Source organism: Coccomyxa subellipsoidea (assembly GCF_000258705.1).
Source record: "Coccomyxa subellipsoidea C-169, whole genome shotgun sequence".
Classification (NCBI taxonomy): domain Eukaryota; kingdom Viridiplantae; phylum Chlorophyta; class Trebouxiophyceae; family Coccomyxaceae; genus Coccomyxa; species Coccomyxa subellipsoidea.
The window spans coordinates 949,035-974,559 of NW_005178039.1; the positions used below are offsets into that span (position 1 = coordinate 949,035).

At 54.1% G+C, this 25,525-nt stretch overlaps 8 protein-coding genes across 8 annotated transcripts; 4 read left to right on the plus strand and 4 right to left on the minus strand.

Annotated features, from left to right (window-relative positions):
• Positions 1-49: 49 nt before the first annotated feature.
• Positions 50-4,411, minus strand: COCSUDRAFT_46598 (hypothetical protein). Its single transcript, XM_005649618.1, has 10 exons — positions 4,283-4,411; positions 4,079-4,152; positions 3,810-3,948; positions 3,445-3,694; positions 2,984-3,153; positions 2,698-2,811; positions 2,268-2,490; positions 1,992-2,143; positions 1,292-1,759; positions 50-1,162 (listed from the first exon to the last, which is right to left on the minus strand). The coding sequence occupies exons 1-10, from the start codon at positions 4,394-4,396 to the stop codon at positions 482-484; spliced, it is 2,385 nt and encodes a 794-aa protein (XP_005649675.1). The 5' UTR covers positions 4,397-4,411; the 3' UTR covers positions 50-481.
• Positions 4,412-5,040: 629 nt separating this feature from the next.
• COCSUDRAFT_65108 (HD-domain/PDEase-like protein) lies at positions 5,041-8,720 on the minus strand (the record flags this gene model as incomplete). Its single annotated transcript, XM_005649619.1, has 9 exons — positions 5,041-6,071; positions 6,558-6,731; positions 6,841-6,933; positions 7,058-7,191; positions 7,341-7,512; positions 7,690-7,839; positions 7,963-8,022; positions 8,271-8,441; positions 8,646-8,720. The coding sequence occupies 9 exons, from the start codon at positions 8,718-8,720 to the stop codon at positions 5,823-5,825; spliced, it is 1,278 nt and encodes a 425-aa protein (XP_005649676.1). The 3' UTR covers positions 5,041-5,822.
• Positions 8,721-9,455: 735 nt separating this feature from the next.
• On the plus strand, positions 9,456-10,631 carry COCSUDRAFT_40465 (hypothetical protein; the record flags this gene model as incomplete). Its single annotated transcript, XM_005649620.1, has 4 exons — positions 9,456-9,699; positions 9,829-9,978; positions 10,094-10,219; positions 10,390-10,631. 4 exons carry the CDS (start codon positions 9,456-9,458, stop codon positions 10,629-10,631), a joined length of 762 nt encoding a protein of 253 aa, XP_005649677.1.
• Positions 10,632-10,930: 299 nt separating this feature from the next.
• Positions 10,931-12,214, minus strand: COCSUDRAFT_61374 (Mog1p/PsbP-like protein; the record flags this gene model as incomplete). Its single annotated transcript, XM_005649621.1, has 5 exons — positions 10,931-10,984; positions 11,104-11,277; positions 11,481-11,735; positions 11,853-11,923; positions 12,178-12,214. The coding sequence occupies 5 exons, from the start codon at positions 12,212-12,214 to the stop codon at positions 10,931-10,933; spliced, it is 591 nt and encodes a 196-aa protein (XP_005649678.1).
• A 229-nt stretch (positions 12,215-12,443) lies between these two features.
• Positions 12,444-15,031, plus strand: COCSUDRAFT_65109 (Lecithin:cholesterol acyltransferase; the record flags this gene model as incomplete). Its single annotated transcript, XM_005649622.1, has 7 exons — positions 12,444-12,454; positions 13,167-13,371; positions 13,490-13,697; positions 13,842-13,963; positions 14,073-14,153; positions 14,258-14,472; positions 14,652-15,031. The coding sequence occupies 7 exons, from the start codon at positions 12,444-12,446 to the stop codon at positions 14,806-14,808; spliced, it is 999 nt and encodes a 332-aa protein (XP_005649679.1). The 3' UTR covers positions 14,809-15,031.
• A 120-nt stretch (positions 15,032-15,151) lies between these two features.
• On the minus strand, positions 15,152-18,370 carry COCSUDRAFT_46601 (Pkinase-domain-containing protein; the record flags this gene model as incomplete). Its single annotated transcript, XM_005649623.1, has 7 exons — positions 15,152-15,847; positions 16,222-16,456; positions 16,978-17,130; positions 17,332-17,426; positions 17,546-17,668; positions 17,793-17,963; positions 18,095-18,370. 7 exons carry the CDS (start codon positions 18,368-18,370, stop codon positions 15,746-15,748), a joined length of 1,155 nt encoding a protein of 384 aa, XP_005649680.1. The 3' UTR covers positions 15,152-15,745.
• A 515-nt stretch (positions 18,371-18,885) lies between these two features.
• Positions 18,886-21,692, plus strand: COCSUDRAFT_35656 (MATH-domain-containing protein; the record flags this gene model as incomplete). Its single annotated transcript, XM_005649624.1, has 10 exons — positions 18,886-19,078; positions 19,188-19,299; positions 19,406-19,494; positions 19,580-19,648; positions 19,747-19,876; positions 20,119-20,347; positions 20,497-20,613; positions 20,768-20,923; positions 21,136-21,303; positions 21,510-21,692. 10 exons carry the CDS (start codon positions 18,886-18,888, stop codon positions 21,690-21,692), a joined length of 1,446 nt encoding a protein of 481 aa, XP_005649681.1.
• Positions 21,693-24,416: 2,724 nt separating this feature from the next.
• Positions 24,417-25,479, plus strand: COCSUDRAFT_32562 (hypothetical protein). Its single transcript, XM_005649625.1, has 3 exons — positions 24,417-24,447; positions 24,567-24,892; positions 25,080-25,479. Exons 2-3 carry the CDS (start codon positions 24,629-24,631, stop codon positions 25,161-25,163), a joined length of 348 nt encoding a protein of 115 aa, XP_005649682.1. The 5' UTR covers positions 24,417-24,447; positions 24,567-24,628; the 3' UTR covers positions 25,164-25,479.
• The last annotated feature ends 46 nt before the right edge of the window (positions 25,480-25,525 follow it).

Sequence of the window (25,525 nt, forward strand, 5' to 3'; positions counted from 1 at the left end):
CATGATCTTGGGCATAAAATACATAAGTGCTGGCCGGGAGATGTTTGTATTTTGATGAACTCTATTTACACAGCGAGGCAGTTCTTCCTCCCTACTTTGATGCTCGCTCTGTCTGTCATGTATGCATTCTCTCCTGGTTTCATATATTCAATCTGCAGTGGATGAGCATGCACACCAGCTGAGTCTGACCTGCAGCCAGTCCTGTGCTACAGCTAGCACTATCAGATCTACTCTAGTTTTAATGCCCAGCAGCTGACGTCAAGATCACGCGCACGAGAGCCACAGTGAATAGCCTTTGCTGCGATGAAGATCCAAAATTGGTGGAAGAAGCACCTTGCATCCACTGAGGGCATGGAGTAATCAGCTGAACGAGCTTGGTCAATTGAGGAAGGCGTCAAGTGGCATATCTGCTCAAGATCTGCCCCCTGAACTACAGGAAATGCAACTCTGCAAGCCAGAGTCATCATCATAAGCCACATCCCTACTTCTTGTCCCATGCATCATTTATGTTGCGCCACTCGTGAGCCAGCTTGTCCTTGGCCGCCCACTGTCCGCGCGGCTGGGACCCCCCGCCGCCCACCACCGCCGGCCGCCCCTGCGTCCACATGTTCTGCGGCTTCGTCTTGGTCCCCCCGCTCGTGTTCAGCCACGCCGCCGTCGCCTCCGGGTCGCCCCCCGTCAGCCGCAGCCGCTCGAATTTTGACACCTTTTTCCCCTTCTTCGGCCCCTTGGCCGCCTCCGGCTCGCCGGCCGCGCTGCTGCCGAACGCCGGGAAGTCGTCCCCGGCCGCGGCGCCGTTGCTGTCGGCCTGCCATGGCCGCCGGGAGCCGCAGGCCTCGCAGCTGGAGCCGGCGGCGGGGCCGTTGATGAGGCTGCAGCGCGCGCATTGCCAGCTGGCGTTCTGCGAGGCGTGGACGGCGGCCGCCGCAGCGTCCGACGGGGACGCCGCAGCTGCGCCGTGCAGCGAGAGCAGCTCTGCCCGCTTGCCCGCGTCGGGCAGCAGGGCGGCCATCTCAGGCACGAGTGGGCCCAGGCCCAGCGAGTCCACAACGGCGTAGTAGGAGTGCGCGTCTGTGTCGCCGCGCATGTACGCCGCTGCGTGGCTTCGGAACGTGGTAAGATCTTCTGCGTCCAGCCGCCCGCGGATCTTCTCCATCAAGGCCTGCCACACAGAAGCGGTCACCATCTCGATCATTCTCCACAGATGAGCTGTCAAACAGCCCAATGATCTGTGCTGAGCCAGAGGATGCCGCCAAGCATGGGATTGGGCACCAAGGATGTGAGCGCGCACCTTGTTTGCAGCCTTCAGCGAATCCGAAACAGGAACAGGCTGCGAGGGAGCTGGCGTGGCAGCATTCCTTGTCTGGCCGAGCACAGGGAAATCCTGCTCCATGATGCGCGGCGGCGCACGCTGCTGCGATGCCGCGGCGCTGGACTTGGCCGCCGAGGGCGCCGGTGCGCGCCAGAGGGCCGCCCGCGCCGCGCCGGATTTTGGCGCAGCCGCCGTGGGGAGCGGAGGGAATGCCGCAGCAGACGGTGCCGCTGACGCCGCGGGCACAGATGGGGGCGGTAGCGGTCGAGCAGGGGGTGGTTGGGAGCTGCTGGGTGCGGCGGATGGGAGTGCAGGGAAGGCTTCTGTGGGTGCAGATGCGGATGCGGCCGCTCGCCGCTGCAGCGCGCTCAGCCGCTGCTGCTGCTGGAGTTGTCTCGGCTGCGGCGCGGCCACCTCCTGCCACTCTGGCTCCCTGAGAACCTCCGCCTGCAACAGCGCACCGTCCATCTGTCAAATAGCGCCCCAAGCAGCCCTCCCCATGCTACTAGGCTGGAGTCCTCTCATTGAAAGTGGCAATCTGGTGGGAGTGACACAGAATGGCCACACGACAGACAACTGAGCTACAAGAGATCATTCAGATCATTCAATGACTAATTATCGGAATATTCAAAGACACATGTCTGCCTCATTCCAGTCTTTCAAAGACAAAAGGGCAGACCTGCAGGTCAGGCGCTGATGTGCTCTGGGACATGCTGGGGGGTGCGTCGCCCCTGAGGCTGGCGGCTGACGCCGAGCGGTTGCCGTCCTGCAGACCAGAGGCCTGCGCCTTCTCTTTTGCTTTCGCGCGCTTCTTTGAAGACTTGGACGCCCCTGCATCATATTTTCGTTCCTTCAGCATGCTCCATTCCTCGGAACAGACGCACGCAGCATTTCATCGGCCATCAATGAAGGGAGTGGAGGGAGCAGGAGAGACTGTGTGAGGCGTGCTGCCCACCTGGCAGGGAAGGGAAGTCCTCTGGGCGCATTTGGGCGGTGCCGCCGCTCCTGCCCGCAGCAGCTGCCCAGTGGGCAGGCCCCGTGAAGGCTGGCTGCTGCTCTGCAGCTTCCTCCGCCGCTCTGCCATTGGAGCCGGGAGTGGCAGAGGACCGCAGCGCATGCTCCGTCTGTGCCGACTCTATGCTCGCCTGCACCGCGCTGCTTATCTGCCGTCGGTCGCTCTGGCCACGCCCCAAATAAGTCTCAGTCTCTGCCTTCAAGGGTCCGCAGCACCAAGGGGAGTTCCACATTATACTCCCCTTGGCAGCACCTCTCTTGTGCGGGCATAGAGATGCTAACGGAAATAAGATGACAAGCAATAGAAAAACGAGGAGGGATGCAGGCAGGAACATCACTCGAAGAGGGAACGTATGGGGTTGAGGGAACACCTCTGCTGGTGGCCGCCGGCTGAATCTGGACTGGACATTGCCGGCCCCGCCGATCACAATGCCGGCGCCGGCCGCAGGCCCAGATGGGCCGGCCGGCTCCTCTCCTCTCCGATACTGCAGGAGAAAGCACGCAACCATGACGCTAAACTACTCAAATCCAGAGACATGCCTTGTGTTATGCGGGAAGGTGCGAGCGCGTTCATGAGTGCAGCTGGAAGGAGAGGAAGTGTGATGGACAGCGTGTTGAAGATACCAGATTGAGTCAGAAAACACCCAAGGCATGCACCTGGAAATTGATGGGGATGGTGAGGGCTTGGCGCTTCTCGGCGCGCGACATGTGGCCGCCATGCTCGCGCGCCACGTGCTGCTTGATCTCCTGCTCGCTGGTGAACACCACAAACTTCTTCTCCAGGCAGGTCGAGTCCTCGCACAGGTAGTGCTCGTGCCGGAAGTGCTCTGCACAAGCACCAGGCAACATCTTGAAACTCACATACGGGATGTGTGCTTCTTTATCACTCATCTTCTTACTAGCAGCAATTCCATAAATGCCGGAATCCTGGGTATAACTCATCAAAGAACCATCTAGATAAGGATGCGGCTGTGCCTGCACCCTAATAAACTCACGACCTGGGAATCTTGCATGCATGGGCAGACCGCCTGTATCCAAGTGATGATCCAGCTTCACAACGCAGCATGACGCAGCATGAACCGTCAAGCAGATTGTGCACACATCGCAGAGGGGCGCACCCTCCAGTTCATTGTAGTCCTTGTAGTAGACGTAGCGGTCAGGGCGCGCGCGTCGGCACAGGAAGCACTGCTCATGCGCGGACTGCATGTGCACAAACAGCTCGTTGTCCCCGTAGAAGCGCTTGCGGCAGAAGCGGCACTGTGGGTGACCCTTGAAGCCGCTCTCTGCCATGGGGCCTGTCAGATCGCCGCTGCGCATGTGGCGGTCCAATTCAGGCTTGCTGTATGCTATCTGCTCCGGGATGAACACCTGTAGGAGACATCTTGCTGAGTCAACACGACTGAGACCGAGGGAATCTGTTATAATTAGAAGATTGTGCCATGGACATCACAAGATTGGATGCGGAGGGGATCAGGATGACGACCTTCCTGCTCTCCACACAAATGTCGCAGAAATGCAGCTGTTTCGCATTCTGCAGGTTGTACTTCAGCTCTCTCAGGGACCTGAAGCTGCTGATGGGGGCAACGCCCTCTAGAGCAGGGTGGTTGTAGCTGCAGAGTGCCCTGTATGACAGAGTGCGCAGTAGGTACATTAGAAGCTACGATGTGTAGACACCACACAAAGTGACAGAGCGCCCTTCACGACAGCCCACAGCTAGATAGAATTGGGACCTTTCAAGGAAATGGGGCACACCTTATGTCTTCATAATGGCCTTTGTCATCAAAATAGGCCTCCACGCTCTGTAAATCATATAATCCTGGCGTCGCCTGCCATCCATTAACAAGCTTGTCATGCATGTCATATTTACAGACACAGTCTTCATGCTCCTATTTACTCCTGATCATTTTTAAAAGAACTAGGATAGTCTCGTTATAAAAATATTCTTTTTCAAATCACCTGCAACCGAGCGAACTCCTCGGAGGGTATGGTGGACGTGTAGCTGCCCATGAAGCGGGTGACGAATACACTGGGCGATTGCTGCTGGCATATAACACAGCGCTTATCATCCATGGTAAATCTCAGGCGTGTCACACACTTTGAACAGGCTTCTGTATGCCCGCATGGCCCATATGCTGTCCACTCGAGCGGCTCTGCGCATACTGCGCAGCAGTCCTCCATAGCTGCTGGTGAAGTGAGCTACTTTTATTCAAGAATATTCTTAGTATTGTAATGTAGTGATTTGAGAACAACAGAGGTGGACGTGCCCCCAATAACACTCTCCTCAAGTTTCCAGTGGGCAATCCCTCGCAACAGCAACCAGCTCTGACTATCACAACACTAGTATGTCCTTATCTCAATCTGTGAAGTCTTTCACGGTGTTTTGGAATGAATATGGCTTGCACCAAAATATTGTGGCGTAAGGTGGAAGGCATGCCATCATGGAGTGAATTAACCCGATTAGCTACATGCATCTGGCAGCCTCAGGCAGGAGCATGCCACTGAGACCTCAAATGTAGTGAATGAAATCTTTCCTGGCCCATCTTACTGCTCCACGGGGACATATATGGTATGCTGAAGCGCGCACAAACCATGCAGCCCGGTCGGGATGGTGCCGGCACTGAGTGTACAAAACTTCCAAGCCGCTTAGTTAAAGAGGGGCGGCCCCTCTGATCATGATTGGAGTGAGTCGCGTTTGAAGATGTACCAGGCTGTCAGCTATCAACAGATTTTACATATACAGCCTGTAGGCACATCATGGATGCATGCCAACGTGGTAGCTTGCAAAGATTGTTTAGCTTCTGACAGCCAACTTGGAGAACAACTTAAAGCACTTGGAATTGAACACACAACTGATCGCCAATCCTGAATACACGATGCTGGCCAGCAAGACAGTTCCGAGCCTCCTAGGAACACACTCTAATTACAGGAACAACAATCAGAGAAGAAAACATCATGATCAAGTCTCCAGCTTGTGGAAAGTACAAATTCTCTTTCACCAGAAACAGATACCAGCAAAAATGGGGTGGAAAAGAACAGTGTCTGGTTCCGCATGCTCCTGCTGCATTTTGTGCATGGCTTATTCACAGCCCAAAATGCACCTTTCGACGTGCGCAGCCAAAAACATCAGTCTCAACATTTCATCACGAAGACCACAGACCAAAACAAACCCAAGTGACATGGACCATCATGTGGTCCACGCAACAGACCAGTCATTGCATCGCAGCGCATCCGGAGTTCCAGTCTTCCAACTGAGCAGGAATGCGTGATCCAACCACTGGACCCCACACAGACTGGGCCTCACTGCAACGGAGTCAGGGCCGACACAAGTCCACAATAGACCCAACCAGACGGTACCTCCACAGCAGCTGACTGCTCCCGCCGCGCACTCCAGCCCAGGGCACTTCAGGGAAAATCACTGTAAGAGTGCCCTGCCTAGACAAGACCAGAGGGATCTGTGTCTAATTTGACGCATAGATCCCCTCTGCAGAGGCGGGGTTCATCGGAGGTCATCCAGGGGAAAAATGGGGGTGGAGGGGCTGCGGCGGGGCTGCGCCTGCCAATGGCGGCAGCCGGCCTCGATGTTGCGCAGCGCGAGGGCGGCCGTCACGGGCGCGATGCTGCGCAGGGCCTCGAAGCAGGGCCGCACGACGTATTCCAGGAAGGTGAGCTGGCTCTTGGGCACGTCCACTCGATCCTGGTCGCACAGCGGCGACACCGGCAGCTCTTCCCGCCTCTCCCGGTCCCCCTGCAGGTAGTAAAATTCTACTTTCAGTTATAGCTTTCACATTAAATGTATAATGGCCCAGGTCTGCAAGGCTTACCGCATGCAGCAGCACGGCTTTGCCTTGGAGAGCGAGGCGCGCAATTTTTGAGGTAGCTGGATCAGGGGTAGTAGACACCTCTTGACCTAGGGATCCAGAAGGACTTGGAATGCTATTGCATGACATGAAGACAGGGACATGAAGTCAAGCCTGGGTTGATGAACAGTGCAACTCTGAGAGGGACAAAAATACCAGATGCCTCGTGAGCACTGCCTTCTGACTGGCGCCAGTGTGCCCTCACCATGCAGATGCACTTGGTGCATGCAGCGGACTGCTGGTAATGCCAGAAGTTGAGGGCCTGATTGATCAGGTATGCCAGATGAGATGACAACATATTAAGAAATCATGGCGCTACAGGGCATAAGGGGCAGCCAAGGAGGTGGGGGTCAGGATTGCAGGCAGCAATGCACCTGAGCAAAATTCTCTGCCATAATGCGGTTGGTCCACTGTAGGCTGTACTCCAAGGGCTTGGCTGGGTTGCCAATGTCGCAGCAGTGCACAATCATCTGCAGCGCACTCTGCTTCTTCTCCTCTGGCCAGCTCTGCAGGTCTGCCCCCAGCTGCCTGATGTTGGCTGCAGTGTCCTGCTCACAATAAGGTGATACATCAAGCTATCTGTTCAGCATTGCTGTGTGAAGGAGATGCTCAGTGCACAAAAGATGAGCTGGATGATGACTAAAGTGAGCAGCATACCTTCACGAGCTTCGCATGCCCGACCATATCCGTAGCAAGCACAATGCCGATTATTGTTCGCCGAACAAATCTGTACTGTTCCTCAGACAGCCCCTGCAAAAGCAGACACAAACCCTCTTTCATCACACGCCACAAGACCTGAGGAAACAGGAACTTGTACTCTGGGACTTGAAATCTAAATATTTGGGGCTTGGTTTCTGCACTGCAGATTACTAACCTCTATGAAGTTGTTGGAGCTCTTCCGCAGCAGCTGCAAGCCCACAGAAGCATGACCATTCTCATTCACGCTCTGGTCATTGTAGAGCAAGGCACTGTCCGCATGCGTATTTATGAGATACTCATTCGTCACCCCTGCAAGGCACAAGATATCACGTCATCTTCACATAAAAAGGATAGGCACAGTAAAGAGTCTGCATTGCTGTGGATCAACATTCACCCAAGCTTTCCAAAATGTCATGCACCATGTACAGAGTACTGGTAAGATTTGCTGGGCAGCGCACCTGGATGGCCCACATCGTGAATTACACACGCCAGGATCATTGACAGCATTTCCAGGTCTGTGAGCTGAGAGGTGAAGTCATTGTTGGAGAACAGGCAGGCAAGCCCTTGCACAACATCTGCTGCGTGGGTGCTGTTATGGTACGGATTCTTCAGGTAAGCATCCTCGACTCCCTGATGCACCCCACAATCCATGTCAAATCTCCTCTGCTAATTGGCTCCCCTCGATTGTGTGACTGTCACTCAAAGACAGGAAATTTCTGCTTCTTGAGCTTAGCTCTCATCAATTCAGAAGCACAAGCAGCAGAGTTGCAACGCAAGATCAATGAAGTCCTATGGAGATGTGTGCACCCGCAGGTAATTGCGCAGCTTCTTGTCTGGAAGCCTCAGCTTGTCGACAAGATCAAAGTGCTGGAGGACAGCCAAAGTGACTGGCTCCAGAGGTCGGTCTCCCGTCAAGCTCGCCACTTTGAACACATCAAAGGCATCCCAGTCGTCCACCTGTGCAGAAGGACCGGACGTCTCATCAATGCACCAAATGGGAGAACAGAGACCTGCTGGGGTGCATAAACGCAGCTTGGACCTTTGAATCAAGACTTGCACACAGCAGAGAGCCTGTCGGACCTTTTCCAGCTCAGCTGCAAGTGCTGGATTCCTCCACCTCTCTCTTGAGCCACCAACCACCTGCACAAGGAGATATCAGTTCGAGGAGGTCTACAGATGAAATCCACAGCACAGCCATGGCAGATGCAGCATATCAGGAAGTCATTCTGTGAGGAAGATGAGTACCTTTGGAGACACACCCACTAGTTCTCCGTGGCCCCTCTGCATAGCACCAGAACAGGCCCTCAGGGCCTTGCAGTCCTCATGGAAATCTCATACATTCTGGAGCAGCACTCCGTCAGCAACATGTTACTGCATGGGCTGCGCACCTCAAACAGAGATATCCTGGTGAACTGGTCATGGTACGACTGCAAGTACTGGCGAGAGTTTTCATCCAAGGGCTCCTCGTCGTCAGTGTGTGAACCTCTCTCCAATCGCTGCAACCAGTTTGCTAGCGTGGAAAGAGCCTGCACTTGGCTCTCGGTGCCCACGTATTGATCCTGCAAACACGAAAATGCCATACTATGAGCATGAACTGTGAACTCCTGGCGATGTGACATCCTATTTATCTGGCCATATGGAACTTGCACGAGAATCTCATCAAGCCATTGATGACCTATTTCTACCACTGGATGGGGTGCGATAACGCTAAATGGCAACGGCAAAAACATCCAATTCCAACGACCTCCAGTACTATACAATACCTGGAAGGTTCTCAGCGCGGCCAAACACTCCGTTGCCGTTTCTTTAGACAACGTATTGCCGTTTGCATGCTCCATGATCGGGGCATGAACAGCAAGTCCCCCCAACTACATCCGTCCTGGTGTTGCAGTTGGGTGGGTATGTGCAACGACCTGCTTCACAATAGCGTGTTTCATTCTCTGATCGTGTCGTACCTCTCTTATCTTCGAAGCCTCCAAATCATATGTTGCCTCCAAAGTCGCCAGAAGGAGACCTGCAGAGAAACTGTCGATGATGCTGAATCACCGCTGAGTCATCGCCCTTTAAAAGCTTCTTGTCCTTCTGAACGCTAGGTGCTTCCAGGAAACTGCTCAGAACAATACGCTTTCATCTCGACATTAAAAGAGTGGCACATATCGTAGCGCGAAGCACGCATCGCAGATTGGGCCACCTGAAGGATGTGCACTGTGGAAAACCAGCTTATTATCTTAAGAACGTCGTGTATGCGATTCGCATTTGTGCAACGCCAAAATTTGTGTAATCTGCAGAGTCCCCATTCCAAGGAAACTTTGCTGATGTGAGACTTGCAATCCATCAGCTTCTGAGTATCATCTTGATGTCTAACTCGTGGAAGGTGGGAAATATGAATGTCTGATTCGGGACACAAACATTTTCTGATCTTCTGTCTGGACATCTGCGCAGGTAAGGCTTTTCTGTTTAATCACCTGTCTTCTATTGCCGTTAAATTGCTCTAGATGCTCAGCTTTCACAGGGAGCATGATTTCGTTCTATTTCAATGCTTCGATGCAGAAAAGGTATCACTGGCCGGAATAATGGCTGCCAAACGAGCGCCCACAGCGTTCTTCATTTTCTCAGAGGAGCAGAGGGAGGCCACCAGGGCAGAATGCCAGGCACAAGCAGAGCCCCGTGTTAAGGTGTCCGTGGGGGCTGTAGCCAAGGCCATCGGGGAGAAGTGGCGTGCCCTGACAGATGAAGAGAAAGCATCTTACAAGGAAAAAGTAGCGGAGCGTGCCAAGGCACTGGCCAGCGCAGCAGCAGATAGCGCTCCTGCTGCAGGTATTGCTCTGCCTGCGTTTTGAGAGGCCCGTTCCTTGACTTAATCTGGGATCTCCACAACAGGGTTCTTTGGGGTGGATGGGCCTTTGCTTCTTTTATATTAAGTTGAATTTGGATTTTGTGCTGCAGGTGAGCAGGGAGAGGGTGAGGACCATGTGGGTGAGGAGCAAGAGAGGGATCATCATGCAGATGCGCAGCAGAACACGAACCCCTTTGGGTTCCCTCTCTCTCTGATCAAGCGCATCATGTGCCTTGATCCTGATGTCACCCGCATCTCAGGTGCCTTTCATCCCCACCCCACGTGAGGACAAGTAACGACCGATCGCAAGCATTTGATACCTGCCCACCACAAAGCACTCAGCTCAAAGAAGGTGTATGGCATACACCATGCCAGGTGATGGCCTGAAGGCAGTGGCGAAGGCAGCGGAGCTCATGGTGGAGATCTTGGGCAGCAGAGCAGCCAAGGAGGCGCTGTCGCATAAGCGCAAGACCATCAAGCTTGGTGATGTTGAGCGGGCAGGTGAGCATGGCTTCTCAAGCAAGATCTGGGCTTGTGATCTATACACCAGTAGCAGTTTAAGTTCCCTCGATGAGGTCAGAAACACTGCTGGCAGAATTGTGCGCTCGATGCTTGAGACCGCACAGGTATTGGAGAGCGGCTTTGTTGATGCCTGCCTGTGGTGCGACCAGTGAGAATGGACCGGAGACTGGTGGAGATTGGGCTGAAGGAGGTCTTGGCAGAGGACATGTTCAGAGAGGCAGGGGGCAAGGGGCCATTGAAGGAGGCAGGGAACAGGGGAAACGTTGGAAGGGACGAGGTCATGGAGGGTGATGCACCCCAAGCTGCCAATGAGGCAAAGGCAGCTGGCAGCAAGAAGAGGGCCAAGGAGGATGACAAAGTCCGGCACATAACGGATTTCTTTGCAAGGTGACAGAGCAAAATATCGTACATCAAGATTCTGACGCTTCAATTACCAAACAATGCCTCAATGCAAGGCAGAAAATAGTCCCTTGCTTGTATTGGTGTGGCAGCCTTACAGAGATTATTGAGACAAGACTCTCTACCCTCTGTAGGCTACAGAGGGACAATTATATATCTTCTTGGGGTGAATGCCTCCTTCAGAATACGGTGGATCCTCCTGAGAAAATAACAAAGATGTCTTTGTTCACACATGGCATCCCAATGCACACAATATCTGGCATTTGCTACAGTGTCTGTCATCATTGCCCATCAAACCACCACCTCCTTGCATCTGAAAGATTGCGCAATGTTCAGCAGATTGTCCTGCAAGGTTAAACATAACACCCATCAGTGATCCATCAATTGACATGGTTGTGCCAAGCAACATCTGCCAGTGAAATAATACGATGGCAGACTCTTTAGAAACATAGATATGCACTCACCGCGGCAGTCTCAAATGTTTTGTCGGCGGTCTGCAGCCGGAACTGGTACAGCCGCTTGTTTGCAGCGCCCAGCACCGTCAGATATCTGCGCTCCCATTCCAGCTCCTGTGAAGCTTCCCTGTCTCCTGGGTACGCCGCCAACTGATTCCTCGATGCAAAGGAGCGCACCCGCACCTGCAGATCCAAAGATATGCTTAATCCGTTTTGCGCTTACTCATGCATCAGTCCACGAAAGACTAACTCTCTACAGCACACCTCACAGTGCCCCACAAGTGTTCACTGCCTTATGGGGTGGAAACAATAGGTACCACAGGCACAAAGCGCACTGCTCAAGTGGAAGGCTACATGTTTGAACGCAAGGGATTTGTGCTGCCCACCTGAATGTCATAATACTCCTTGCCATCCGGGCCAGTGCGTTTGTCTGCGGACAGAATCTCGCCAGTCCGCTTCACACCAATCCTTGTGGACATGAGCTCCTCCAAGTATTGGTTCAGGGTGCGCTTAGCTGCCTCCTCTGGGGAACCCAGATCTTCCACAGTTGAGAAGTTCGAGGATGACGGCGAGGATACGTCCACAAAGAGGTTCTCATTCACATTTCTGGGGTTCCGGTAGAAGATGTCATTGCCAGAAGTCTGCGCAAGGCATTCCGAAAGGGCATCAGAAATCTGGAGTAGAATTTACAGCGTCCATTGCTGGGGACATCATCAGCAATGCTTTGACCTTCATGAGAGGTGACTCATGCTTCGCACCGTGACAGGCAGCCAGCTCTCTGGCACAAAGAAGAGATAACCGTCCAGTTTGTCCTGGTGCACACTGAAGCCTGCAAGCGAGGGAATGAAACTGGTTTCGTTTATGAAATGGTCATTGTTGGAATCAGCAGATGCCGGTCACTTGAGATGGTGTACCTGGAGGTGGAGTCATCATTGATTTGGCTGGGCTGCACTGGAGTCCAGCTAGTGCCAGTGCCGCTCCAGCAAGGGCGCCTCTTCTACTCAACATGATTGAGTGTGCACTTTGGCAATCACGCCCGCTGCAGCTGGCCTCAATTCCATCGATGCTGCCCGCTGTCGCCACCCTGGTTGTCCGCCCTCTTATCGATGATCTGCTGCATCTTCTATGTGCGTCAGAAGAAAGTACAGGTACTCCGATGATTGGAAGTGCTTGCAGCATATTGGAATGCTGAGGGGGAGCCGACTGTCACAAAACGTTCACCAAGAAATCGAGTTAGCAAGGATAGAACCGCAAATCGTGGTTGATGGACAATAACCAAACTTTGATTTCTAAATTGGATGTGAAATTGAGGTTGGACTGAATTAATTCATTCGCTTGATCTCGATAAGATGGAGCTTAGGTAAGTGCCTGTCATCGAATATCGGGCACGTCATCAGGACATGTCGCTCCATCGAGGGCACAATTAAATCCGATTATGTGGCTTCCTCCCAGTGAATTGAAACAATCTACACATCGTTGGCGATCGTTGACAATACTCAGAAACTAGGGCACGATCCCTTCTTGAAGAGTCCTTCAAGACAATCCTTCACGTTTTCTGTACGCAATACGAAGTCACAGCGGAGTGCATGATGCACATTATACGAGTGCTTAGCTGTTTCATACTTAGCGTCTCTATCTTTTCTACAGCACAGGCTCGGTTTGCCCCCGTGATCCTTGTACCAGGTGTGTCTTAAACTTGATGGCCACTGGTTCTCATTCCATTGTACTATATTGCCTTGTGCACACTCAGATGACGTGATATGATCGTGATATTTCAGTTGATACATTCCAGGCCTCGCTGGCTCTGTGCTCGAGGCACGATTGAACCGTACTGAAGCCCCAGCATGGTACTGTTCCAAGAAGTCTGAGAGCTGGCGCCTACTCTGGTTGTCTCTGGAAGAGGCTGCCCGCCCTGTATGCCTATTGGATGAGCTTGCGGTCTTCTACAATGCCACAACAGGAAGGTGAGCCTCCAGTGTTTCAGCAAACACCACTTGTTCAGCACTTTGCCACGCCGTGCGGCCTGATCATCAGTAAATATCTGGCAGTAAAAGATATTCTAACGATTGCAGGTATCGGAATCAAACTGGTGTGGAGATCAGACCGGTGGATTGGGGAGGTCTTGGGGGCGTGGAATCCTTAGATCCCAGTCTGCCGCAGATCACCCCAGTGTACAAGTCACTCACAGAGGGGCTGAAGAAGGCGGGGTACAAGGAGAGGGTGGATCTCTTCGGCGCCCCATATGACTTCCGCCTTGCTGCTGATGGCCTTGAGCAGGTACAGTCCAGCTTCCCTCAGTGTTCGTCTCCGGTGACAGCCACTTTTACTGTTATATTGGCCCAGTCCAATATCCGGACACGCCCAGCATCAGCATGAAATGGGTTCATTTCTGCAGATCGGCTTCTTCCAAAATTTGACTCAGCTGGTGGAGCACGCTGTGGCTAGCAATGAAGGCCATCCAGCCACTATAGTGGCGCACTCCCTTGGGTGCCTTGTCTCTCTCAGCTTCCTGACTGGCAAGCCAGCCGGCTGGCTGACCAAGCATGTCAGCAGTCTGGTGGCGATCTCTGCTCCTTGGGCTGGCTCAGTGACAGCCTTAAAAGGCACGACACCTGGCTTCATTACCTTCTTTGTTGTGTGTTTTTGCTTTGCAGCAGTGTCCTGCCTATCTCTTGACAAGGCTATGCTTGCCACTGCTGAGCTGTTTTGAAAGTGAGCTTTTTGATGAAAAAGACATGCCCTTGCAGGCTCAATCAGCGGGGATAATTTTGATATTTCTATTATTCCCCACGGGCTGCTGCGGCCTGTCCAGTCAACCGCCCCCAGTGGGCCTTGGCTGTTCCCATCTCCAGACCAATGGGGAGACACGGTTAGTTCTCCAGCAACTTGCAGTCCAAGTCTTGCGTCTAGGCATGATGAAGTGTCTGCTGTGGGAGCATTAGCAGTCGTCTGATCTAGCCATTGGCTTGTGCCCACAGGTCCTGGTGCAGACTGGCAGGAAAAACTACACAGCAAAGGATGCACTTCAGCTGTTGAAGGATCTGGAGCTTACACAGCAGGCAAACCCCATTTATCATTCTATGTGCAGCCTGGTTTCACTCATAGAAGACCCTGCCAAGATGTGCATGCTTGCAGTGTTGTAATGCTTGTGTCTTGCATGCAGGCGGCGGTGTACCCAGTAGTGCACAACCTGACCTATCCACTGCCTAAAGTGGACTTCAAGATCCACTGCATGTATGGCTTGGGCAAGGACACAGATGAGGGCTACATGTATGATGTGGATGCATTTGACTCGTCAGCACCCAATGCACCCAAAAAGATATTCCATGGGGAGGGCGATGGCACTGTCAACAAGCGATCTCTAGAGGCCTGCAAAGGGTGCGTGCTCCAAGTACCTGTAGCATGTACATTTCTGCATCTGCTGACGACACTCTCTGTAAGATTGAGGCAAAATATTATAGTGTATATGAGTAGGCGTTCAATGCATGCTTGAGCAGTTGATTAACTTTTAGACCTGAGGTACAGATTGAGGCTTAATTTGAAGTGTGTTTATGCAGGCTGGGAGACAATGTGACCCTCAAATCCTTCGGCAATGCCAGTCATACCGGCATTTTGGCTGACAAGAGGCTGCTCAGTGAAGTGGCCAGGATAGCCACAGGGGGCAGAAAGAGCGGTCCTTGGATAGACATTGGCATATTGCTCCAGCAGGCCTGACAGATGTCCTGTACTTTCTTATCGATCCTGGATCAGGGTGCCTTATTGTGCCTTTCCAAACTCTCTGTCTAGAATTGGAGATAAAACGCATGTTAGAAGCAGTGTAGGAACAAGCAGTGAAGGATGAAATCAATGGCTAATTAGATAGAGCCTGCTGTATGAGTTGTAGTTGATCAATTCTGAACGTCTCTGGCAAGTGTGAATTTGAATTTAACTGTGCTGGGCAATGCCACTCGAGTTCACTGGGCACAGCAGTGTGCACTGATGCAGTTTCATGGCCAAAAACTTTTGTCCGGATGCATACATGCAGTCTTGACACTTGACCAAATATATGGCTCATCATACTAAGGATATTTGTTCTTACATTTCAGCACGAGATACATCACAGGATTCCGGTCTGGACAGTGTCCAGTAGACACAGCTCTCATGTGTATAAGACATAAGATAGCCAGCTGGAGAGAGCAAAAAATGTTCACAGTTGCGACTAACTCTTATGAAGAAGACTCAAGATCTCACTTTGAAAACCTCTCCAATGAATCTAGAGCTACAGCATCGGTATTGCTGCAATTCGCCCCGAGAGCGCTTTACAGTCGTAGTGAGCTCACGAGAGTTGAGTTGCAAGGTGTAGCTCCCCTCACAATGTTGCTACCTAACCCCATATTTTCATTACATGACAGCCTGAAAGATCAGTGCATGTCTGTGCAGGTCACACACATATCTGTCTGACTCCCTCACACGCTACGAGATGCCTGCCTGTTTGAGACATCCTCACAATTGCTGTCATTTGAAAACACATCAGAGGGCTGCTGGAACAATGCCTAACCTACATCACGATCAGAAGAACTGATCAGAACAACAGGGGTTCTATCTTGTCAGGTCATCCTGAAGGCCTATTTCTGCACAAGCTGGCAGCAAGTTGACATGTGCTGGTGCCACATCATGAGCTGGCCAGGGGGCTGTCTTTGGAGAAGCCCATGATCCAGGGGTGCTCCATGACCTGAGCCAGCGGCAGGCGCTCCTTTGGGTCCTTTTTTAGCAGCTGCGCACCAGCACATAGAACACCATCAGGCTTGTCGATACACTTTGACGAGGCACTGAAACCACTGCAGTTTCTCTGACCTTTTCGCATGCTTGTTGCACAGCAGACAAGCTGCCCAGAGCAGACAGCCTGCCTGAATCATCATGCATGCAATGCTTGCAGACATCGTCCTGATTGCAGACACCTTGTCCTGGTTGCCAGGAGCACACCAGGTGATCGTTGTCTTGCAGGACACATAATCTGGATCGAGAGCTGTCGCTTTCCGTGCATGTGCCAGAGGCAGAGCAAGACGAAATGCTGCATGGCAGGGAATTAGACAAACCATGCGAGAAAAGGAGCCACAGGGAACGCAGCGGGACAGGTAGAAAACACACCTTGCCGATGAGGTCCTTGGCCCCGTCGGAGATGCGTGGCTTGGCCGGGAACTTGAGGTCGACCTTGAGGATGCGCTTGTAGGTCTCGCTGTGCCCCTCCGCCTCGAAGGGGGGCACCCCACAGAGGAACTCGTAGCACAGCACTCCCAGGCTCCACACATCCACATTGGCATCGTGGTCATGCCCCTCCACCATCTCAGGGGGGAGGTAGTCCAGCGTCCCACACAGCGTCTTCCTGCGTGGCAAATTACCATTGTTATTTCACGCCAAGCTGCAGGTGAAGGCTGCCACAAATTTCGCCCCTTGCATGGCACATGCCATGGCGAATCGAGTTATGGCAAAGACTTGGTGGAAGGTGCTGACGGCTTGAGAGCGTCGCAGGAAAAGCAGACACCAGCACTTCTAAGGTCAGGCTGCGCCGCCCGGGCCTTTTTTCTTTCTGAAGGCGTCCTCAGCAGGCCTGGCTTCTTGGCCAGAAATGTGCGAGCTTGCTGGAAAATTTGCAAGACCCACGTATTGGTTTTGCTTGCAGGGCAATAGATCTTGAATGGGGCCACACCTGCTTGCCTGACTCTGCTACAAAGAGTTCGTTGTGACACTGCATGCTGCAAATGTTGTGCCCCTTTGCCCAAGCAGGTATGCTATTTTGCACATACCTGCTATGCATGTTTCAATAGGTACCCCCAACTAGAGGTCATCTGGGTACCACAGGACGAAATTTACCATTGTAAGAGAAAGGAGGTATGAGGTGCATACCTGCGGCTGTTGGGGGCGTGCACGGACCAGCCAAAGTCGGCTATCTTCAGCTCGCCCTTCATGCCCAGCAGCAGGTTCTCGGGCTTGATGTCCCTGTGGATGACATGCTTCGAGTGGCAGTACAGCAGTGCGCGCGCCAGGGATGCAATGTACCTGCGCAGAGCACTCAGTCAGAAGGAGGTCACCTTCCAAGCGCTGACCATGCAGTTGCATAAATATGCAGAACGGAAGCCCAACCGTGCATGTTGCGTATTCCTGATGGTGCAGCAAATGGAAGGTGTCCAGCATGTGCTGACTTCAGCAGCAAAGCAAGCCAGGAATTGCTGATGCTACAAAAGGGACCGTGAGACTCACGTGGCTGTCTGGTCTTCTGGAAAGTAGTTTTTCTGCTGCAGCTCCTTGTACAGCTCCCCTTTTGCTGCGTACTCCAGGATGAGGAACACTCGTTTCTGCAAAACACATCTTGCTGAAGAGGTGAGGATCGCCTCCAGGAGGATGTCAGCATTGATAGGTAGGCATCAGAGTGGACAAAAAGCCTCACAACTTGTGCAAGCAGCCAGGCTGTTACCTCATCGTAGAAGTAGCCGTATAGCCGCAAGATGTTGGGATGCCTCAAGTGGGACTGGATCTCTATCTCTCGCCTCAGCTGGTGCTCCACCTTGTACTGCTGCAGCTGCGTCTTGTACAGGGCCTGCATGTTCATACACATATTTTCTAGAAAACGGACATTTAAATTAATGAGTCCATATTGCAACGCAAAGACCGGATAGAAAAATTTCCTCAATGGGAAGAGCTGTCAATGAGTGGTTGAGTACCTTCAGGGCCACAATGTACTTGGATTTCCTCTCTCGAGCTAGGTACACACTGCCAAACTTTCCCTGTCCAAGGGGCCTGCCAATGTCGAAGTCTGCAAGCTGCCACCTCCTGTCTCTATTGATAGAACTGGCTGCACCGTTGGAGCCTGCTCGGGCATCTGTGACGCCGCCCTGAGCAACTTGCAGCAAGGCATCAGAAAGGAATACCAGCAAATATGTTCAGGAAAAGCCAAATGTACAATGAGCGATATTTTCTTGCGAATTCAAGCGGAATTCAGTGTTAACGTCTAAAGTGCCTTCACCTGCACGGGCGCCTTGCTGGGTCCCGCCGTAGCACCATCGTCCGCTCTCTGCGGTACTCGAGGCGGCGGTGGCCCCATGACTGCCGGCTTGGGCGGTTGTGAGGCGTCCTTGGCGACATTGGGATTGTTAATGACACGGGTGCTCGGGCGAAGGCCACCCTTCTTCTTCGCCGGGTCGGCCTTCTCAGCCTTCCATTCCGCTGACCGCTTGGCAGCTGTGGTGCTACGTCCCGAAGGTGTAAGGTTCTCCTTTTCCAGGACGGCAATGTCAGCCATTTTTGCTGCTGGGGATCTAAACTGGGCTCCTGGAAACCCCTTCACTTGCCTTCACCTCCTCCCCTAGTGTACCTGCGTACCTGTTCATCCAAGAGGGGCCCTGTGCCCCGGTCATATGGGTGCAGACATGGAGGAATGCTATTGCAAGTGGTCAATCAAAAGCTGTTGGAGTGAGGTTTGTGATGGGTTCCGTCCTGAGGCGTTGATTTGAGCGAGGGGACCATGGGAAAAAAGAGGGGGGTCCCCTACAGGAGATTGGAAAGCAGCCTGCAGTTTTGCTCGAGTATTTCTGCCTGCTGCATGCGCAGTACTGTGCTGTAGTCACCAGCAGCTAGGGGATTCCGGTGGGGCTTGTTGGAGTACAGCACGCGCTTGCATCTGAGAAGGCTGGTGGCATCACTGCGAAAATATAGAACCCCAGCACTGTAGCTTTTACAAAAGACTATCTCAGACATTTCGCAGTCCAAGGTGCATGAGTGGAAGATCTTGAATCTGCCAAAGAGCATTTTACTTAGATGGCAGGTCAAGCAAGATTGAGGGAGGCACTGAACGCCGGAGGCCCAGGCTCTCAGAAGGAAAAGGGCCCTCAGCCTGTTGATGGTATCCTGTCAGTCACTCCAGACACCCCGGAAGCAGTAGAGTGGCGCACACGGCGATCTATCATAGACAGTGCTGGAGCATCGTCTTCCTACTTGGAAGACGACGATGGTAGGGATTGGCAGTGATTCCCATGGCTTTGGGCTGCTGGTGATTTGGAGTGTACCAGAGACGGTTGCTTCTACCCAGAGGTGTTAAGTTGTTCTCTTCTCGGACGCAGGCCCTAAGCCGTCTGAGCTGTATGGAAAGTTCACCTGGAAGATTGAAAACTTTTCAGAAATTAGCAAGCGTGAGCTGCGCAGCACCATTTTTGAAGTCGGCAGCTACAAATGGCACGTATCTGATCAGAAATTTTTGCTCCCTTCCTTTGCTTCGTTGTTATTTTCTCAGATAGGCTCAGTAACAGCAAACAGCTGACTCAAACACGCCTGAACGCAGGTACATTCTCGTGTATCCTCAAGGCTGTGATGTGTGCAACCACCTCTCCCTCTTCCTTTGTGTGGCGGACTACGACAAGCTGCTGCCAGGTGGACTTTCGACAGCTCACCATGCACAGGTTGTCTAACATCCTCAGATGGTTTCATCTCTCACACTCTTGTATGCTTGCTGCAGGTTGGAGCCATTTCGCCCAATTCACCATTGCAGTGGTAAACAAGGACCCCAAGAAGTCGAAATACTCAGGTGAGTTGGCCCACCGGCATGCAGCCTAGGTCATCCAGTCCTGATTTCAGGCCTCGCACTCACTCTTTCAGGCGTTCTCATGGCCCTTGTCTTTGCAGACACGCTGCACAGATTCTGCAAGAAGGAGCACGACTGGGGGTGGAAGAAATTCATGGAGCTGAACAAGGTTCTGGAGGGCTTCACAGTCTCCAACACTCTAGTCATCAAGGCCCAGGTCCAGGTCATCAGGTGTGCTTTACACCTAGCTTCACACAGCTTCCCAGTCCAACATGGGGAGCTTGCCACATGTACTTGCATGATCAGATGGACAGATGTCAAATAGTTCGCTTCCAAAACAGAGAAGCAACAATGCACTTCACAGACATCGTGCAGGGCTCATGAGCAGTGAACAGTGTCTCAGCGGTGATGACAGCACGGCTAGGCCCAGGGGAGACACATTCCTTGAAAATCTGCGACGCTGATGCGTGCAGGGACCGGCCGCATGCGCCGTTCCGGTGTCTGGAGGCGCAGTATCGGCGGGAGCTTGTGCGAGTGTACCTGACGAATGTGGAGACGCTGGCGCGCAAGTTTGTGGACGAGAAGCGCGAGGCGCTGCTGCACCTGCGCAGCGAGGACAGCGGCTTCCGCACCTTCTGGGGCAGCCTGGACCCCAAGAGGCGCCGCCAGCTCGCCACAACCTCTGGAGAGACTGTGCTCAAGGTGCCTCCTTGGCTTTGCTCCAAAATGTCGAATGGCCGTCAACCTGACCCGCCAAATACATTGATGACCTGGCTTACTGCCTGCCTCATTTCCCTGCTAAGGGCATTGAAGCAAGTAGTGATGTGCTTTGACTCTTATTTGTGGTTCAGGGTGTGGTTAAGCGCTTCTTCAATGAGAAGGAGGTCACTTCCACGCTGGTGATGGACGCCCTCTTCAGTGGCTGCAAACAGCTGGAGGAAGCCTCTCGCAACTTGGAGTCCAAGAAGGTGTAGCCCTTCAGCCCCATTTCTTAGATGTGACCAAGCACATGGTGGCGTTGCTGACGCATGCTGTCATGGCCCGGCAATTATACAATGTTTCTCATGTGGGTGATGCATCAGTGTATGAAAGAGCTTGACAGGGTGCTTTATGTGTATCCAGGGGAAGAAGGAGAAGCCGCCCGTGGTGACAGTGCACGCCGACACCTGGTCGCTGCATGGGGATGTGCAGACGGTGCTGGAGCGCGCGGTCTCAGAAGCAATCCCTCCCTTTAGGGATGACAAAGCGGGCGATGCCCTGGCTGTCCGCAATGCCCAGGTCAGTAGTTGCACGTCATTGCAGCATTGCCTAACCTCTATCGTCACTGATTGTTTACCTATCTCCACAGGATGGTTCAGTTTCCTGCCAATTGGATGGCTTCATCCCTCAAAGTCTCACTCCAACCAGCAGTCCCAAAAGGAGAGAGCTAGAGACTGTGCCACATAGTTGAAAAGACAGCGGAGGTCAGCAGTGTGTTTGCTGGGCTGCAGGACTCGGATGACTACAGTAGCAACTATGTGGAGCGCGATGAGAGGCGGCTGGCAGAGCTGGGCAGGCGCGCAGTTGAGATGTTTGCAGTGGCCCATGTCTTCAGCGATCTGGAGAGCGCCTACTGTGAAGCAGAGAGCATCAAGCGGCAGGATGCCCTCATCAAGGAGGTGTGGCTGAGCCCTTGTTCATGATCCTAGACTTACATTCTTCAATTACTGAAACTCAGAAGCTTGGTTCATGCATGTGTCCAAAGGTGTTCTGCCGCATTTTTGCAGACTACGTAGTACAGTAGGTCCAGCGGTTGACAGGTAATCTAACCTTGTGCTTCCTCCATGGAATTCACTGACCTGTCCAACCCTGTTGTGAATGTCAGGAGGAGGAAGCAGAGAGGCTGGAGGATGAGAGGGCGGCAGCGCGCTCGGCGTCAGAGAAGGAGAAACGGGCGCGCAAGAAGGAGCGCCAGCGGCAGAAGAAGGCGGTAGAGACGGCCAAGAAGGAGGCCGAGGACGAAGAGCGCCGCAAGCTGGAGGCTCAACGAAAGGCAGAGGTACAATAATTTTTTTGGGCCTCAGGTCTGTGTGTAGCTGGAAAGATTAGAGCTTCAACGGGGGCCATGGGCGCCCTAGATCCATCCTAAAGTGCAATGGCAAAAAGCCAAATTTAACGTTGCGATTCCTCACATCTCTGTGACCATTGTATGAGTTCGTTCTTGCATGTGCCCTTTTTTGTTGAGCAAGCGTAAATTTTCATGGACAGGCTGAGAAGAGGGCTGCAGAGCTGGCGCTGCTGCGAAAGAAGGAGGAGGCGCAGCGCGAGAAGGAGCGGCAGGAGGCGCTCAAGGAGAGGGCCGCCACCTTCCGCGCCCGCGAGGCCTCCCGAGCGCAGGTCTGCCGCAGCTCCTCCTCCTTGCATTTGCCACACATTCACAAGGCACCAGAGTTCTTGCAGTTTGTAGCTTATATTGCCCTGACAACCAGTTTTTACCTGCTGTACATGGAGGCACCCAGCATGAAGGGTAGGGATGCAAAGGCAGGCCTGGCTCTGGCATAGAGGCACTACAGACAGTCAAGCATCGAGAGAGAGGACAAATGTAGAAATACCATCACCCGAGCAGCACTCTTGGCTTGTTCAAATTGCAGCTTGAAAATATGTGCGACGTGCAGGAGGCGGCCGATGCGGCGGCAAAGGTGCGCGCGGCGGAGATCCAGGAGCGGCCGGCAGTGCGCGCGCGGTCCTCATCGCCGGAGGATGCGGCCGGCACGACAGGCCGCGCCGGGACGGCGGCCAGCGTGGAGGACGACGCGCAGCCGGGGACCGCATCGGTCGATTCGCGCAACGGCGGCAGCCAGGGCCCCTACAGCGACGATGGGTCACACTCCGGCGAGGACGCCTCACTCAGCACGGAGGTGTCCTCTGGGGACGTAACATCCGAGGAGGAGGAGCCCGCCGTGGCCCCCTCGCCCGGGCCCGGGCAGGCGTCCCGCAAGCAGCCGCAGCCGGCGCGGCCGGTCGAACGCCAGGGCTCGTCCGGGCCCATTCGCGGCCATGTTGAGTACCTGCAGGTGGGCATCCCAACGCGCCCTGTCCTATTGCTCTTGCAAACTCCAGCGCTTCATGGTGTAGTACTGTCCACCTCTGGACTGGGATGCTTCTGCGGCCGCATTGTCCAAGCAAAATGCCTGGACTGGAACAATTTTATGTTATCCCAGCAACTGGCCCTGGCCATGCCTGGCATGGTGATGTCACTGCAGAGTTTGACGAGGCGTCTTGGTTGTGCAGGCGCAGCTGGCAGCAAGCACAAGTGCGCTGGCAGCGCTGCGTGCGGAGCTGGCAGAGGCAAAACATGGGTGGACAGCAACGCGGAAGGAGCTGGCGGACCGCACACAGGAGCTGAACGAGCGCACCCAGGAGGTCGCCTCCTTGCGCGCCGCCCTCACAGAGCTGCGCCTGAGGGCAGCTTCCTCTGGGTGCGCTTCCAGCCGCAACGCAAAAGCTGTTTTAGAAATAATCGATATATTATCCCATGCCACACAAACTGATGTGAAGCTCTGCAAGGGAAGCTTGTATCTTGGGCAATCATTGGCTGCTCAGAGAATAGCAGCCAATGGCCGCCCAATACGCAGCGTCCCTTGCAGAGCTCCTAATAGGTGCAAGGAAGTATGGTCAGCAATTTGCTGCTGAGTAGCCCAAGCTTGGGAGAACTGACAGATTTGTGTGTCGCGCAGCACGCCGACTGCTGGCGACAATAGGAGCAGCATGAGCGAAGTCAGCAATGACTCGCGGCCGGCGTCGCGCGCATCCTCCCTGGACCTCTCCGGGCCGGAGCACTCGCACGCAGCGCACGCTCGCGCTGCAGCGCAGGCAGCCTCCCTGGTGCGCACATTGAGGCACATTTGTTCCACAATTGCTCTTTCTGGTGCTGCGCCGAACCCCAAAGGAAGTCCTTGTGATGACATGTGGGCTGGTGAAGTGACATCATTTTCATTGGACCAAGCATGAATTGGGCTTGCTTGCTGCAGGTGCACCACAAGTCTGGGTCGGTGTCACAGCATGACTCCATGGACGGAGCCTCGTCAGAGTCGCCGCACCCGCCCCGGGCCGACAGCGGCCAGACGCTGGAGAACGGCACCGCTTCAAACTCATCCTCCACCAGTCACATGGGCTTCCGCCCGCGCCAGGCCCGCAATGGTGTCGCCGCTGGTGACTCGCAGCCGATGCGCTCCCAGAGCGGCCACGTAGCGTCGGGGCAGCAGCTGCAGCCGCAGCACAGCTCTGGCGGCAGCGACGCAGGCGGCGCGCGTGGCGGCGCGGCCGGCCGCGGCCGCGGAGCAGCATCCGTGCCGCCGCTGTCCAAGGACGGCAGCGCCGCCATCGCGGCCGCCACTGCCGCCGCCGCCGCAGCCCTGCGGCCCACGCCTCGCGGCGCAGGTGCGCCTCACTTCTAATACTGTTTGGACGACACTTGTCAGCTTGCCAACTAGTTGCACAAGTACTTTCGGTGTTCAATTTCTCTCCTCAGGATGCTCAAGCAAATCCTAGGCTTCTCGGTGCTGACTGCACTGCTGTGCTTGCAGCGGCGAATGCTGGCGCGAGCGGGTCGGGACGCGGAACGGCGGCAGGTCATGCAAAGCAGTCTGGCGGTGCGCAGCCGGCGCCCAGCAGCGACATGGGAAAGCACCTGTCGTCCAAGTCGCTGAACGGCAACGCGGCAGCCTTTGTCCCAACAATGGCAGCGCCCCTGCCGCCTCCAACCAGCGTCGCTTCTGCCGCGTCCCTGCCCAACGGGAGCATTTCCTACCGCAACGCTGCCGGTCAGCACAGCACCTTCTTCATTGCCTTCAAATACACTTGCATGGCGAGTTGTCCCCTCTATTGTCAATCACAGGTGAAACCGGAAGCGTCCATTGACGAGGCTTGGGGTGGTGTGCAGTCGGCAGTGCGACCCCTATTGCTGCTTCCTCGCCGCGGCGCGGGCCAAACAACGGCACGATCATGCGGCCGGTGGGCCCCAGCAACAAGGCCGGGCAGGCAGCGTCTGCTCAGGGAGGTCCCGCTGCGCACCACCTGAGCAGCAAGGGCTCTGGCGGGCAGCCCCCAGTCAGCCCCAGTGCAGGCGCGGTGCCGAATGACCAGCCGCTCGCCCGCGGCGGAAGCAGCAATGACGTGGCGTCCAGCTCGGACGGTCAGTACGGCCTGGGATATGGCATGGCGCAGTCCCAGCCGCAGCAGGGCTACTCCACTCCACTCGTGTCAAAGGTAAGCCTCGTGTTGGCGGGCGAGTGACTGGGACAGATTCGAGTGATCTCAGACATGATGGGCAAATGTGCCCGTGTACCTGCAGCACATGAGTGGAATGGCAGTTGCTGTTCTTGCTGCTGTTCATCGCTGGTGTGCCTCTCAATGGTTTGGGAGATTAAGCTGATTTTGAATTTGCTGTGCGCAGAGGCCGGACCAGCCAGCGAATGTGGAGAGTCCCGGGCTGGATGACTTTGCGCACATGGGGCTCATCACAGACCTCCTGGAATGAAATTACAGTATGGGGACTGCAGACTGACTTTTTAGACGGCTACCAGGGCCAACGCGTACCATGAGCCTCCTATGGATGGAGTTCTCAGTGATGCCGCAATGTTTCAGATGTGTTCGCCCGCTCATATAGAGCCGGCATTGTAAATGATTGCCTCCTGTTCTGTTGTACGTTGGTCCACATGCATTGTCCAAATCCATATGGAGATTTGAGTTTTGGCTGATGTCTTGTATGCTTTCCACTTGAGTGAGAAGCTCACCGCCATGATATCAGAGACCCAGTGTTGCAGTGGAGAAGATAACCTGTAAAAGTGTTGCATAACATTTGAGCCCAACCTGGAGAATCATTCTGCAACTGCATGCATC